The 17,112-nt window shown below is 38.4% G+C and overlaps 1 protein-coding gene and 1 long non-coding RNA gene across 4 annotated transcripts in view; one reads left to right on the top strand and one right to left on the bottom strand.

Annotated features, from left to right (window-relative positions):
- Positions 1–1,750: 1,750 nt before the first annotated feature.
- LOC115289552 lies at positions 1,751–6,838 on the bottom strand. The gene is made up of 4 exons (XR_003907678.1): positions 6,681–6,838; positions 4,943–5,054; positions 2,058–2,111; positions 1,751–1,965 (listed from the first exon to the last, which is right to left on the bottom strand). It is a non-coding gene; the product is annotated as an uncharacterized LOC115289552 (long non-coding RNA).
- The window catches only part of COG6 (component of oligomeric golgi complex 6), an 87,242-nt gene continuing 76,254 nt past the window's right edge, over positions 6,125–17,112 (top strand). For 2 of the 3 annotated variants that reach the window (XM_029936835.1, XM_029936834.1), the window contains exons 1-4: positions 6,125–6,356; positions 9,010–9,153; positions 12,521–12,592; positions 16,524–16,582. In XM_029936835.1, coding sequence (XP_029792695.1) covers positions 6,204–6,356; positions 9,010–9,153; positions 12,521–12,592; positions 16,524–16,582 — 428 coding nt within the window. In that variant the 5' untranslated portion in view covers positions 6,125–6,203. Of the gene's footprint in view, positions 6,357–6,416; positions 7,175–9,009; positions 9,154–12,520; positions 12,593–16,523; positions 16,583–17,112 lie in introns of those variants that run through there. The other variant, XM_029936836.1, reaches the window with a different exon arrangement.

Raw genomic sequence — 17,112 nt, 5'->3', positions numbered from 1 at the left:
CTGACATCTCCTAGTTGAGTCTTCAGCCTTCCCTTCAGCCCTTTGAGCCTTCATATCCTTCCGATAAATTACGCTGTTACTTTCCAACCTCAAAATTCCAAGTGATACAGGCAGTCTAGAGGAGGCTGTACAGATGAAGAAAGGGTTGTCCTTAGTGGAGAAAGGGCAAGAGCCTGACGCATGCTTCAGTCAGGGCAGCCATACTGTTATCTTTCCTGCAAATTTCATTTGAAGGAGGTTGGTAATAATTTTATTGCTAAAACATTTGAGACCATTATATCCACAACTGCTAAGGTTTCAGAGAATTTAAACTGAAGGATGAGAGCTACTGCATAAAATGTCTGAATAAAAAGAAAATGGGAAACTTGAAGTCACTTTCAAAATTCATCAAGTCAGAGAGATCAGAGAAATCAGTATGCATTGCAACATGAGAAGCCTCAATACCTAAAAATTGAGGAGTGAGCAGTAAAGGCAAATAATAGGAGGTGCGAGAAAAAGGCTAGAAAGTTGTACTTAAAGATGCATAGGAAACATGGGGTCGTTACTCCAAGTCCCGGAGAGAAATATGCAGCCAAGACAGACTGTGCTATGAGGCCCTCCACAGAGAAATTGACTTAACCAAAAATTAAATCTAAAACTCTCATACTCATTTTCTCAGCTTTTCTAGAAACTAGAGCATGGGCATGTGCTTTAGGTTCCACTAAGGAGACACACAAACCCAGAAACACAATGAAACTAGCTGTGGGGAATTTTCCCTGGAGGTGGTGTCTGCAGCACAGTTGTTTCTAACGGTAAGCGGTGCTGAGGTGGCCGGTGTTAGACACAACATATACAGAATCAACCAAAGAGGCCAGGGTTTGGCTTGGGGCTAGTGAGGTCTCCAACATATTGGTCTTGGAGTAATTTCAACCACAGGTCTGGCAACATGGCTTCCCTTTGTTTCTGCCTATTTTCTGAGGTTGGTTCTCCATTTTTCACAAGGATTCTTTCATTTGCTCAATAGCAACTAATCCTTAGGGAAAAGATGGGGAAATCTAGTATTTGCTCTCTTGTCTAACTGGTGCTGACAAGTAAAACTGGCTAATATTAAGGGATAGGACTTAAGCAGCCTGTGGCATGCAATGACTAACAAAGTTAATCCAATTATCGTCTGTGGTCTCTCTGCAATGATAGGCCTGTTAATGGAAAGGCTTTGAAGGGCCACGTGGCTCTCACTGCAATGCAAGTTCTTAATAATCAGATGAACAGAATGATGTCAGTCATACTTGTTCCGAACCACCCATAAGTTTGCTCATGTGGGCCCACAAACAAAGTAAAACGGTGACAGTGGCAGTTTCAACAAAGTGGATTTCCTTTGTACCTACCCTGAGTGCCCAAATTTTCCAGCTACAGCCAAACCTGAGTCTCTGGTATATTAACATACTTTGGAAGGACGAGTGGCCTTTGAATAATTAGATTTCTTCTGTCATATAGGGAGAAATGTTTTGTTCTGCTGAACTAGAATCATACTGGAGTCTGCCTCCTTTTTCTACTATCCACTGACTTACTGAATACCTTATTTACCACCATAATTTGACATGCAACATTGCTTCTTACCTAGGAAATTGCCTTAAAGTGAAAGAAGTCATGTAATGCCTATGGAATTCATTAGTCTTACTATGTATTCCATTATGAAGAAGCAACTACAGGATGATGCTAGAAGCTATTAATGATTCATTACTCCAACAGCAAGAAGACAACACCTCCTAAGTTTTATGCATGGTATTCTTTAAACTGGAGATCAGTATTTGTCTTGTTTCTCCTGGAGCCAGAATTTATGATCTACAGATAAAGGGTGTGGGTAAGAATGGCATCTCCCACCATGTTTATTACCCACTTGGCAAACATTTTGCTCTTGGCCTCTGAAAGTCTGGCATTGCTGCTGATGTTGATTCTGGAGCTCTGTGTTGGTTGCACTTCTGTCTTCTAAAAAGTATGAGAATAGAAGCGTGTTGTCGCAGAGCTTAGATCTTGTGATTTACAGTGTCAGGGCCCTAGGAAAGAGAACTTACACATACCAGGAGGAATAACAGTTGTCTGAGTTGAATCGGATGATGAGACTCCTAGTGGAACTGGGTAAACAAACAAAAAAGGGGATTATGTGGTTGTGCAGAGTGACGGATCCCGACCGTAAAGGGGAAGTTGAGTGTTGCTATATAGTAGAGCCAGAAAAGAAGTAAGGACAGAACCTAAAGAATTCCCTGAGTACTTCTTAGGACTTCCATATCTTGGGGCAAAATTAAAAGGAAAGTACGGTAACTTAACACAGCCAGACCCATCAGAGGCCCAACTGCTCTTGTCATGGAAGGTTGGGTCACCTCAATGGATAAGGAGCTTTGGTCAGCTACGATGTGCTGGCCAAAGACAAGGGGATCATGGAAAGAACAGAAATCCTGTGTTCTGGTAACAGCTTTGTGGCCGTTGTAGAAATAAAAACTACGACATTACCCCTGTTTTATGACTTTTCTTTCTTGAATAACACTTTAAAAAAATCAGTCCTTGATGGTTACTTTATAGTTTAATCCATAAGTTACATGATATTGGGGGGAACAAAACTAGAGAGAATTTTGACTTTGAGCTTTTGACTTTTGAGTAGAAAAACAGATTCCATTTGGTGTTGTTACCTTAAAGGATAAAGTAAGTGGGGTTTTGGTTATGTGGTAAATAAATTGCAGTAAATGAGGTGAAAATATTTTTTTAAGCATAAGTATTGGGAAGAAGAATACATGTTGATATTATCCACCTGAAGGGGTAGACATTTGCCATATACGTACGTATATGCATGTGTGCATGTGTTGGGGAGGGGGCTGCATAGTATATGAATATTCTTTCTAGTTTTGAGTAATTGTCCACTTCCTCAGTTCCCTGACAAGGTGCACAAGTCTGTTACCTAAGCTCTTCCAATGGGGAACACTTGTCCTAGACTTTGAAACAAGAGAAAGTGGCACAAAAGGCAGAGACCATGGAGAATTCTTCAGGAATGGTAAAATTTTAAGCACCACAGTCTTCAAAGACCATTCGTAGTTGTAGAGAGCAAAGAGTTGGTAGTCATGGGGGCATCCTATGTCTGGGGTCGGGAGCGTGGGTGCAGTGACCTGTGGATCCTAGGCTTCGGCGATAATGACAATGGGGTTCATGCTGAGCTGCTGTGTGGAATGATTTTTGGCAATTGTTACCCGTATCCCAATTCTTTTTGTTTCTGCCTCTTTTCCGAGCATGGTTCTTCATCCTTCCTGTTGATTGAGACTTACCCAATATCATTTTGTTAAACAAATTTCTCCATCCACAGTCAGCTCCTATTAATTGCAATTAAGAACTCTAACTTCTGGGCACCTGGATGGCTCAGTTGGTTAGGTGGCTGACTTTTGGTTTTGACTCGGGTCATGATCTCACAGTTCATGCATTCGAGCCCCACATCGGGTTCTGCTCTGGCAGAATGAAGCCTGCTTGGGATTCTCTCTCTCTCACTCTCTCTCTGCCCCTCCCCTGCTTGTGCTTTCTTTCTCTCAAAAATAAATAAACATTAAAAAATTTTTTTAAAGAAAAATAATGCTGGTGTCAATGTGAAGGCAATAAGAATGGTGTCAAGTCAATGCCAGCATGAAACACATTTGAACATTTAGCTTCAAAATTTTTGCCTAGGTTCCAAGTGAGAAGTATACACAACTCAAAACGAAAACCAAGGAAACAGTAATAGAATTTGGCAACTAACTGCCAACTTAGCGGGAAGCAGCTATGTGACCTAAGGTTGGCTATATATCCTTGGAAAGATTTTGTTACTCTTGGATTATTCATTAGGGAACTAATTACATGATAAGGTGGTAATGATCCTTATGTTTCAGGGTAGTTATTTAGATAAGAATAGTGTATTAAAAAGATCTACCACTGAGTCGGATTATTAATAAATTTGAATGCTAAGTTATAGGAGCTATTGCTATTAATACAGTGAAAAATATAGAGGGCTGAAAATTCTATGACTCATCAGATACGGCTTTAATAAACGGCATATTATACTTTAATGAGCCATACCAGTGTATTATGACTCCCACTTATTTCAGAAACCAAAGAGCAAGAAAGCTTAAATAGCCATTCAAAGGAGAAGAGGGGGAAATCGGGAAAGCCCTGCTTTCACCCATCACTTGGACAGTAAGAATCTCTACGTTTTATTCTATGGCACATTTCCCCTGGAGTTATGTAAGAATCCTTTACTCTTTTTTTTTTTTTTTTTTTTTTTTTTTTTAGTTTATGTACTTATTTTTGAGAGGGAGGGAAGGACAGAGGGAGAAAGAGACAGAGAGAGAAAGTCCCAGCTGGGGAGGGACAGAGAAAGAGGGAGATAGAGAACCAAGGAGGGTGAGGAGCTTGAACCCACCAACTGGGAGATCCTGACCTCAGCAGAAACCAAGGGTCAGACGCGTAACTAACTGTGCCACCCAGGTTCCCCAAGAATGCTTTACTCTTTTATGTACATGTTTTTATTCTTCCATTAAACTAAAATACTTAAGCCAGAGTCTGTCCTTTAATTCTTTTCATGCTCTAGTATACTAAAGAGCTCAATATACAAAATTATCCTTCACATTTTCATGAAAAGAAAACCTTCATATTCAACTAAAAACATACATATATATAAGTCTCTGTCAAGGCTCACCAGAATATTTGTTTTAACTTCTGAAAAATATTGATTTTAAGCACTTAACTTATAATTTATAATTAGCCTTATAGAACATATGATAATTAAACAAATATGCAAATGGTTTTAAATATGTTTAAATTGCACAATAATTTCTGTCCTTATACTACCACATATTATTCTAATTTTCAAAAGATTTTGTTTCCTTTTTTTATAATTGCAAATTCAGAGAAGTACAAGTGAGCAAAGAAAAATGGGCCATAATTACCCTACCTTAATTATCTGTTAATAATTCAGTGGCACGTGGGTAAGATTACGAATTTTCAATCTGTTTAGAAAGGTACAAAATGAAAAGTAAAAGCCTCCCTTCCACAGAAATGCCATCCTGAAAAAAAAAAAAAGCTTAAATTTACATGTATCTTTCTCTTTTGTACACACAGGGTTCACACTATATGCATTATAATGCATCTTGGTTTTTTCACATACTGTATTTTGGAATTCTTTCTACATTAGCATTAGTGGCTTTTATTCTTGCTAGCTGAGTCATTTCTTCACTTGCTGGAATTGGGATGAGTGTCTTTGTCAGGTATACACATATATCTATCTCTATATCTATACATAGACACACATGGCATAAGGCAAATTAAGGACACAAGCTAAATGGTTAGTGTTTCATTAAAATAATAAACAAGAAGTTTAGAGATTTTGCTCTGATTCAAATTTTTTAAAGGGAGAAATTTAAAAAAGTAACTATATTTATTATCTAGACCCTCTGGGGAATTTATTTTTCATCTTATCACTCCTTCATCTCTACAGCTATACTGGCTTTGGTCAATTCATGGAATGCCCAAGCTTCTTCCTGTCTTTGGACCTTTGCATTTATACTCTCTCCTACCTGGGAATGATTTCACCCCATGTTTCAGATTCTTGTTCAAATCTGTTTAAATGTGAACTCCTTGCCAGACAAGTAGGACCCTCCCTTCACTACTCTTTCAATTGTACTTCAATACCTTCAGAGCACTATCACAATCTTAACATTTAACTCCTCTGTCTCAGACACCCTCTAATGCCTAACTGAGTACCTAGCATGTAATGTACCTTCAATAAATACTTTTTTAAAAAAATCAGGTAAAGTTAATTTAATTACTGTTGAATTAACTTTTACTAAATTTACATGTCAGGCACGGATGTCAGTGTATGCTACTTAAACTTAGCTTAGATTTTCATAGATTCAGGATTCTGAAATCCTTTTCAATCGTAATCCCTAAACTTTAAATATGATTTGAATTTCAGACGCTTTTGCAAAACCTCCCATCAGTCTCCCCTTCCCACCCTAAGGATCCGCCCACCGCCCCATCTCTAACCCCGCCTCTCCAGCAGAGTGGCTCAGTTGAGCTGAACAGGCGGAGCCTTCCGGGACCCGGCGCGCATGCGTCACAGGCGGCGCACATGCGCAGTACTCGCGCGGCCGGCGCGGGTCCCAGCCGAAAGCCGTGGTGGTCCCCAAGGAGCTGGGGGCGGGGTCTGCCACACTATGGCCGAGAGCGGCGGCGAAGTAGTGGCAGTACCCGCGTCCGGGGCTGCCAACGGCCTCAGCAATGGGGCAGGCGGGACCCCGGCGCAGACCAACAACCCGCTGTCGCGGAAGCTGCGTAAGATCCTGGAGACGCGGCTGGACAACGACAAGGTAACCGGGGCTGTCGGGGCCCGGGGTCCAGAGTTGTCCGCCGGGCTGAGCCTCGCCGGGGGAGGCGTCTACTGGACACCCACTCCCTCCTTCCTCCATCCCTCCGGATCCGGCGCGGGGTGGGTGGGAAGATGGAGGCCGAGGGCCCCTGGAGAAGTGAAAAGTGGTCTTAAATGTCACCCCTTATTTTAAGAACCATTCCTGGAAGACTCTGGATCCGGGAGGCCAACGGTGAAACCTCCGTACCCGGAGGTGTTCGGGGGTCTAGGCAGAGAGAGAGGAGAGCCCAGGGCAGGCTTAGAAGCCCACGACAGAGTAAATTACCGGACAGTACAACTCAAGGCGGGGTAGGAGGAACCGGGTTAGGCATAGTCGAGCGTTTCCACTGGCGAGTGAGGACGACTGGAATAGTTTGCAGCACGAGAGAACTACTACTGGCACAGGGCTCAAGCGAAATAATCTGTACCAGTTCTTGTTGTTAGCTAAGCACTGCTTGTGATATCTGGGCTCACGCTGTCTTTCTTTGCAAGATAAACTGTCCACGTCTTCCCCCAAGTAGCACCTGAAACTCCTCCGTCCAGCTCCCGTCCTAGATGATTATCTGTTCGGTATCTGTGAATCTTTCGGCTAATTTATCACGCAACGGGCATAGAGCAAAAGCTTATGTAGCAGTCAGAGAACTTTATAGATAACTTTGTAGTTAACTGAAAATAAGCTATCAATAAGAATATATGTAAAAAATAACATTACATAGAAAGATGGGCTCTGGGGCCACCTCTTGTTGGATACAATCATCAAACTGAAGCATTATGATTTGCGTAAGTCCTTTAATTTCTCTAAGCTTATTTCTCATCTTTTCTAAATTGGAAATTCTCCTGGTAGCTTTTTCAGGGTTGTTGTGAGGATTCACCAAGAGAATCTGTCTGGAGCTCTCAGCCCAGTGCCTGGCCCTTACCGTTCCTTACTAAATGTTCCTGTTATCATACAGTTCATTGTTTCATGAGTCTAATACTGACATTTATCAGCTCATTTAATACAGCTACTATGACATAGATAACATCTCTCTTTTTACCCAAGAGAAAAATAAGGTATGGGAAGAGCATAGCTGGGTTCAATCATATAACCAAATAACGGGGGGAACTGTAATTTGCACCTGTCTGTGATGTTGTGCATTCATGATTTACTAACCATTTCTTAGAGCCAGGCCTAGGAAATTTCAAGGTTGTCGTCCAAGGAAATGGCCTCATTCTTTGGTTTTTCTGTATCTTTTTCCTGTTTTGAACAATAAATACTCTTTTAAATACTGAATTGAATTTAAATAAGTTTACTGTTTTTGTCAGTCCAGCCAATATCCCACAGTAACATTTTATCTGAAACATAGAAACCTGTTAGGATATAGGCTAATCCAGGTGTAGGAATCGCTCTCTGGAGACAGGGTACTGTTGGCTATCCTGGGCTTGGTCTCTTTCTCCCTTCTCTCCTCTATGCATATTTTCTCTGTAAGAGAAGTGTCTTTCGTTCATGGTTTTAAATAGCAAAAAGGGTGGTGATTCTCAAATTTATAACCCTGTTCTTGACATGTCTACTGAACTCCAGATTTGTACAGTCAGTTGTTCATGTGACACCTACAATTAGATACCTGATTGACATCATAAAAATTTAACATAGCCAGACCCTTAGTTTTTCTCCAAACCAGTTCTACTTTCCACTATTAGTAAAGAACATCAGTTACCCACCCAAACAAAAAGTGTATAAATTGTTTTGATTCCTCTCATTGTTTTCACATTGTACATTTCAGTCCACTAACAAATCCTATAGGTGCCACCTTGAAAAAAAAAGTTTTGGATCATCTTCTCTTCATCTGCAATGCTACTGTCTTGTTCTAAGTCACTATCAAATCTTGTTTGGATTATTTTAGTTTCTTCCTGCCTGCTTCCTTTCTTGCCCCTCCCCCTCCCGTCTGCTCTCGTCAGAAAGTTGGAATAAACTTTTAAACCTATAAAGAACATTATGTCACTCATTTGCCTAAAACCTCTAGTGGACTGGCTTGATTCCCATGGATGCCTTTCCTGTCACTGAGGCCAATGTTCAGAAGTGACCTCAGAGAGTCCTTCCTCGAAGTTCTGCTGGGAGTTACTCAGCCTGAAGGTGACAGGTGGTACTTATTTCTTATATACTGTATCATTCCAGAGATAGTGTATCTATTCACTGGCAAATATGTATGTATACAGTCCTTTCTCTTTTGTAACAGTTGGTATTGTGACTGTTTCCATACCTTGTTGTTTCACTTACTGTATCTTGGAGTTTGTATTATATAAGTACATGAAGAATTTTCATCTTTCTTAAAAATGAATGTATCATAATTTCTTTAGCCATCCTCCTTAAATGGTCAGTAAGGGTATATCCAGTCTTTACAATGCCAAATTATTCTGCGGTGAATAATCTTGTATGTATGCTAACAATATACAAGTGAGTACATCCTTCCTGTGTTCTGGAAATAACTTTACTGTTCAGTAATGTGAAGCTCATCCAGTATATTTTGATTGTTTAATGCAAACGTTATTTGAAAATGGTTTCATTAAAATTTGGCTTGAGATTAGGAAGACATTTAAAAGTCGGCCCCAGTAATTGTTTTCTGTTATCACTCGCACAGGAGATGTTGGAAGCTCTCAGGGCACTTTCAACCTTTTTTGTTGAAAACAGTTTGCGGACTCGAAGGAATTTACGTGGAGATATTGAACGTCGGAGTTTATCCATTAATGAAGAGTTTGTGAAGATTTTCAAGGAGGTGAAGGAAGTATGTAAATTCTTTTTGTTTTACATTCATTGAGAACTTAACCATATCCCTGACTCTGTGCTAAGTATTTTTATGAATTGGGTTGATGTGTTTACTATTCATGTACCATTTTCAAACAGAAAATTTAACTACTTACTCTGGCAGCATCTAGGTGCTTCAGTTAGTGTGATTTCTGAATCTGTGACCTCCACTGATGCTGCTTCTTAAGAAGTTGTAACATTTGTTCTAGAGTATTCTCTTAGAAATTTGCCTTTTTAAAGTTTTTTTAGTGTTTGTTTATTTTTGAGAGAGAGAGAGAGAGAGAGAGAGAGCGAGCGAGCCAGGGAGGGGCAGAGAGCGAGGGAGGCACAGATTTGGAAGCAGGCTCCAGGCTCTGAGCTGTCAGCAGAGTTTGATGAGGGGCTCCATCTCACGAGCCTGGAGATCATGACCTGAGCTGAAGTCAGATGCTTCACCGACTGAGCCACCCAGGTGCCTTGTAATTTTTGCTCTTTTAACAAGAAGAGGAAACATTTCTTTAAAGGACTTTCTAGTGAAATTTTTCCTTACTGAATAAACCTCCTTGGATAACCACTTCTCCATTGGAGATTAATTAGGATTGAGTTATTTTAGTGCATCATAAATTAAGAAATTTTCAGATGAATTAAGATCAGTTACTTCAGTGCATCAATAATAATGTATTGTATTTGAGTGAGCAGTCTACTCACCATAGGGTAAAAATGGATTTCATTTATTATGTTTTATATTTATTTATTATGCAACACTTCATTAATGTTGTTAATGTCACAGTTATTCCATGTGAGGTATACGTTATATATAGTGTTAATGACTAATTAATAAACAGATTCTATTTAATAGTTTAGAAAGATTTCATTGAGGCTAAAATCTGGAAGGTTGAAAGAAAAGTTTGGTAAGTGTTTATAAAAATAGAGTACAGGCACCTTGGTGGCTCAGCCAGTTGAGCGTTCAACTGTTGATTTCGGCTCAGGTCATGATCTCATGGTTTGTGAGTTCGAGCCCCATGTTGCACTCCACGCTGACAGTGTGGAGCCTGCTTGGGATTCTCCCTCTCACCCTCTTTCTCTCTCTGCCCCTCCCTGGTTCACTCGTTCTCTCTCTCAAAATAAATAAACATTAAACAAAGATAGAAAGAGCACATCCATGAGCACATCTAGCTTGTGGTTTCTAAACACCAGTTCTCACTGAGAGGGACAATCTTGCATGTATCAGAAAGCAGGAAGCTGTCTAAGACTCTCGGGAAAGCAGCACAAGAACTTTGGAGCTGAATGGATGAGGCTTCTGCTGGCCAGGGATAGGACTGTTAGAGCATCAGTAAGAGTAGCTCCGTGGACTGAAACCTAGGAAACATACTTAAGCCGATGGATTCATATGGATACTAAGACCCAAACAGAACCCTCATTGGTTATATTTGGTGGATATACAGGAACCAACTTACTTTGAAAACTACTAAATAAAAGGAAAGGGTCAAACATTTATCCTGACTTTTGTTCCAACTACACAGAGTTGTTGAGGGGAGGCTGCTCTTTATAACTTTAGGGGAGGCTGCTCTTTATAACTTTATTCCATAGAAGAAATGAAGAAGGATTGATAGAAGATTTTGCCACTACTGTTGAATTTATGGATCTAGTTGAAGATTTCTCAATGTGGCACTGTTTCTCTTTTGGGTCAACTGGGGACCGTCTTCCGCTGTTCAGGATGTTGAGTGCATCCCTGACCTCTGTCCACTAAGTGCCAGTAGAACCACGTTTTACTTCCTTGTTCCACCCAAATACTGCTCCAGACACTGCTAGATGCCACACTGGGGGACACGATTGCCCAGTTGAGCACCCCTGATCCAGCCAGTGGTCATCACTAGCAACGAATCTCACAAACCGAGAAGCAGCATATGTTAGTTCTAATAAAGGTATACAGCACCATTTATGAAAAGTTCTTGCCAGAAAACATGAACCAGAATATAATCAAGCTTCTAGACCTAACTGCCAGTTTATAGAAGATACTGAGGTCAGAGGAATATGTTAACACCACAAATATGCAGTCAACAAATATGGAGTGTTGGGAACTGTGCAAATGAACTGGTCTCTTTGACAAATAAATTGTAAGAAAAAGAGAGAAATAGGGAGGAGTGAGACTCTATAGATTAACAAAAAAGAAATGAGAGAAAGCAACCAATTGCTATTTGTGAGTCTTTGTTAGTTCCTGACTTGAAATAATTATTTAAAATTGAGACAGTTGCAGAGACTGTAACACTGACATTTGATATTAAGAGATTATTGTTAAATATTTAGATGTGAAAATGGCATTTTTAAAAAGTTTATTTATTTATTTTAAGAGAAAGAGTATGAGTGGGAGAAGGGCAGAAAGAGAAGGAGAAAGAGGATTCCATGCAGGCTCTGCACTGCCAGCCCAGAGCTAATGCAGGGCTTGAACTCATGGACTATAAGATCATGACTGAGCCAAAGTCAAGAGCCACTCAATCGACTGAGCCACCCAGGCACCCCAAAATGGTATGGTTTTTTTTTTGTTTGTTTGTTTAAGTCTTCTTAGAGGGGAACCTGTCTCAGTTGGTTAAGCATCTGACTTCGGCTCAGGTCATGATCCCAGTGTTTGTGGGTTCATTGCCACATCAGGCTCTGCTGACAGCTCAGAGCCTGGAGCCTGCTTCAGAGTCTGTCTCCTCTCTCTGCTGCTCCCCTGCTCATGTTCTCTCTGTCTCAAAAATAAATAAACATTTAAAAAAAAAAAAGAAATAGAATACTTGTTTATGACACTATCACCCAGAAGTAACTTTGGTCAGTATTTTATTATCTGGTTTTCCCTGTTTTTCTATATACATATATATACTTTTCTTAAAAAATGGGAGATATTATATGCATTGTTTCATAATACTTTTTTTTTTACCTTATATAGACATCCTTCCATGCCAATGAAAGTACACACACACACACACACACACACACACACACACACATATAAATCATTGTTAATATATGCACAGATTTCCATTGTGTGTTTATAAGTGTTTCACATATTCCATTTGTTTTAGGAAACTCTAGTGGTCATCTTACATATATTGTTGCACACTTACCTGATTAATTCCTTAAGTTAAATCTTCATGTTAGAATTCTGAATGACGAGGTATTAATATTTTGTTTGCTGTTTCCTATTGTCACATCGTTTAAAAAGCATACACTAATTGCTTTGCATCTTTTCCAACACTCGATGTTAGTCTTTTTAATTATTTCCAGTCTTAAATATGGGATCTTTTGTCATGCTCTGGCAAGAAAGAAATTCTTGAGATGAAAATAAGGATTTGGCTAATGCTTGTTGTTACTTTATTTCTCTTCAGGAACTTGAAAGCATTAATGAGGATGTTCAAGCAATGAGCAGTTGTTGTCAAGACATGACGAGCCGCCTACAGGTACCGTGCAATGGCAGGATTTTAGCAGGGCTCCTGGCTCAGAGTAAGCTCTCAAAAATTGTTAGCTAGGTCTGCAAAATATATGGATATCCCATATATCATCCCCAGTAATCGGAAGTTTCAATATAAATATCATGCTTATTTTAACTACAAATGGGTTTCTTTGTGTGATAGTTTACTGATATTGTTCAGTCAACTCCTGAAGCCTTTGCATTTTGACCTAGCCAGCATAGCGCCACGTGGGATTTGGTAAACCTTTCAATCCCGTGATATCCCACAAGTCCAGCGGAAATGAGTTCATTAGTAGAAAGTCTTAGGTGTAAGTCCACACTAAAGCAATGCTCAGCAAAGACCCAGCTTAATTATGCTTTGTGTTCGGCCCCTTCACAAAAAAAACCCTCAGGAAAATATCTGTATTTCCATGTCTGTTTAGGAAAGCAGTTAGAAACATCTAGTTTGGTACATTACCCTCATTTCTGTAATTTTGGAATACTGAATGGAATAGGGTTTCCTCATAAGAGTCAGTCATGATTGTGTTTACCACCTTCACATATGTATTTCAAACTTGTAACTCTAGATTTTCCTAGAACTATTGACAGTGACAGTGATTCTAGGAAGAATCATTAATCAATGCATTTTCCACAAATTAATCATAAGCTACTTATGTGATCTGTCTCTAGAACTAGCCAATTTCCTGTTTCTCTAAAATTTTAGCTTTCCTAGCCTTATCTAAATTTCAGTACTCTTACAAATATATCAAATATTATTGGTATATCTATTCAGTCTTTAGATCTCCATTAATTATACAGTACTTAAATCATCATAAAATCTTTGCCAATTATTGTCATTTCACATATTTTGCAGTATTCTGTTGCTTAATATAACTTTTGTTGTTTGATGATTCTGTTTCTTTAACTTTCTATTTCCTTTTCTCATCTTCTAGCTTCCATGATTTAATGCCTTTTCTCAAATTACACTGTATAGTTTTATATACTATGCTCTTGCATTTGTTTTGTGATATTAACTTTGTAGTTTGTGTTACACAGGATTACTCAAGTGTAGTGGCAGTATCTCATTTTCTAATTCTTATCCTTAATTATATATTTTTTCTTTTTATCATACTTGTTTGTCGATGGAAAAAGACCAAAGTATTTTATCTTTCATGCTGTTTTCAAAACCAATTATCAGTATTTTAAATCACAGAGTATCCTCTTTAGTTTTGTCCTTGGTGTTTTCTTTGCACCCACTAATCCTATTTTTTTCCCCTATAATGGCATGGGTCCTTCTTTCTTTCCATTTTTATATGTTTTATTGAGGAAAAATTTATGTGCAGTAATAAACTGAATCCATTTGCTGTTCACAGATTGATGTGTTTGACCATTATATACCTGTGTATCAACGACCGTAATCAAGATGTAACATTTTCATCACTTGCAAAAGATTCTCTTCTAGCTTTTGAAATTGTATCTTTAAAAATATTTTGTACTACTTGTTTACATTCAATTTGGATTCTTATATTAGTAGGGATTAGATCGATGACTTTGGAAGTTTTCATCTGTTGGCACTAATTTATTTGCATATAGTGTTGTTGGAATCTTAATGGCACCGACTCAGACTGTCAACTCTAGAATAAGGTTTTTAATTTATTCTTAGAGGCAAGTATTACCCTTTCATTTTAGGATGTTATCCACAGGACTAATTAAATTAACTCATATTTTAAAAATATTTTAGATTGTGGACATTTTAGAAATTATTATTACAAGATGCTAAGAAAATATAACCAGTAATTTTGTATATGCTATGGTTTATCCCTTTGTGGATTTGCTTGGATAAATTACATTTAGAGCATGTGTTTATTATTTAATGAGAAATAATCATCCTAAACATTTAAGATAAATTGGAAATTGTTTTAGGATATTGATCTTAAATATCAGTTTAGGAATGATTAAGCATCAATTTGGAATCCTTACCACAATTTATAAATGAAGAGTCAAGAAATATGCATAATTCTTATTGCAGAACATTGTAATCAAGTGTCCTGTTAGTGATTAACAGATGGTATTTTTTGTAAGTTATACCTTCAATTTAATATTGCCTGCAGCTAAAAAAAAAAAAAGAAGCTAGGACACATTTTTCGATACTGATTTTGTGAGGCATTCTTTTTCACAAATATTAAAATGTAAATATGTTTTAGAATTTTAAAAATATTTTTAAGAATTGTGTTAGGCGGTAGTAAGAGGACAGCGGATCATGAAAGTAAAATGATACCAGGAAACATAAGGAAGAATTTGAAGAAATAAGTAGATTGAAAGAGTAATAATTTTAGAATAGTACCATGGGAGTCACTGTGTTCAACTCCTTTCTTTAAAAGTTACTGATCTGCTGGATTATTTAGGTTCAAATCTATTTTCTTCAAAATACCTACTCTTTGCTAGGCATGTAATTTGGTTGCAAGGAACACAGACTGAGACGGAGGTGGGGTGGGGCTCTTACTGATGGGGTGCCTGTATAGAGCAATAAGGCAGAAAGTGTCATCGACAGTCTGAAAGATTGTAGATGGATTAGGCCTCCAAGAACCCAGAACTTGCAGGGGGCTGAGGGTTCCCGTGTAGATCCAGTGCAGTTTTAGAAATCTTAGCAGCGGAAGCTTGGCTTTTATTATAGTGTTCCAGCCTGGAATGACCCTGTGTCTTCCCATATTTGCTCTGGCATCCTATCTTTAACAGACTGACTTTCTATAATATGTGTTCTATAATACAGTTGACCCTTGAACAGTGCAGGGGTTAGGGGGGTTGACCCCATGCAGGCAAAAATCCACACCTAATTTTTGACTCCCCAGAACTTAACCACTAATAGCCTACTGTTGACCCAAAGCTGTTAACATAAACAGTCAAAATACATTTTGTATGCTTATATATATGTACATATATATATTTGTATACATATTATATACTGTATTCTTACCATAAAGCAGCTAGAGACCAGAAAATGTTATTGAGAAAATCATAACCAAGAGAAGATTGATTTGCAGAACTATGGTGGGTTATGTTTTAACAATTCCTTGTGTAAGTGGCCCCGCGCAGGTCAAGCACGTGGCGTTCAAGGGTCAGCTGTAATTTCTACTTGCTGGTGGCTTTATTCCTACATAATTCTAGCTCCCTCCGTGTCCCTTCAGGGCATGGGCCCCCTGTCTCTAGCGGCACACCCGCTTGTTTCTCCTCTCTTGGTTAACCACCTTCTGTTAGGTCTTTGAGAAGCTGACTGGCTACATTTGTCTTTTGCTTCAATCTACTTTAAAATAATTGCCTAATCTTAGAATAAAATAGCTTTTCATCAAGTCTTCATTCCTTATCCTTTCAACTCTGGCTTGGGGAGGAAGGGTTACTTAATTCAAAACTGTGTCGGTAACAGCCCTGTGCCCTTTAGACCGGGCTCTGATCTTCCCCAAAACCCTGTATGAGCGGCAGCTTGTATATTCCACCCCTCAAACCTTTACCTCCACCTCGGACATTTCTGCTGAGGTCCACACCAGCGTTTCAGTGAATGACTCAACAACTCTCTTTAGAGGTCTCCTGGTATTTCAAGTCACATGTGCATAAAGGAAGTCATGGTCTTCATTCCTATCCTGCTTTTACAGTATTTCTATTTCACTGAAAACATCATGAACTGTTAAATTCCTTAGCATCCTGGTACCGTTTTCTTTCTTGTAAACCTTGGTATTGTGTGTCTATTGAGAACTCTAAGTTCCTTTTAGTAAAGGTAATATATGAGCCTTGAAACATCTATTTCAATTATTTGGCCCTTTTCAAACTTCTGAGTTCTGGAGTGTGAGCCCACATGCTGTTACTGAGCTTTAGTAAGTGGTACTATTAGTTTTCCGAAATATAAAAAAATTGAAATGTGCTCATGTTAGATATGTTTATAATTTCAGGCAGCAAAGGAACAGACTCAAGATTTAATAGTAAAAACCACTAAGCTTCAAGCTGAAAGGTAAGTTTTTCATTGTATAGTTACCTCTTCATTAATTTGGAGATTAATTGGAAAGAAAATTATAGGTAACTCCAAATCAAATTTAAAATAAAATAATAAAAAATATGATTCAAAATTCATACAGCATATAAGGTATGACTCAAGAGGAATAGGAACAAAACAATATTTTATGAATATCAAACTTGATATTGGGGTTGAGGGATTATTCACTCTTTGGAGGTGACAGTGTGTTGTTTATTGTTGCTACAGATTTAAAAAAATAATGTTTTTTAAAATGTAGATGATTTTAGATTTTTAGTATTTTTATTTTTATTTTTTTGTGCATATTTTTATTTTTATTTTTTTGTGCTCTTTGTCTCTTACTTTTTAACTATGGCCAGTCCTCTCTGATGTAATTAATAGTTAACCGCATAAATTCTTCTTGTGATAGTTTACAAAGAGGTATGCTGATATTTGTTGACTGAATAAATGGGTGACTAAAGGTGAATAGAATATGGATTCATGTATTTTATTGTGTATTACAGTCTTTT

Source organism: Suricata suricatta, chromosome 4 (genome assembly GCF_006229205.1).
Source record: "Suricata suricatta isolate VVHF042 chromosome 4, meerkat_22Aug2017_6uvM2_HiC, whole genome shotgun sequence".
NCBI lineage: Eukaryota > Metazoa > Chordata > Mammalia > Carnivora > Herpestidae > Suricata > Suricata suricatta.
This window is presented reverse-complemented; position numbering and strand designations above follow the sequence as displayed.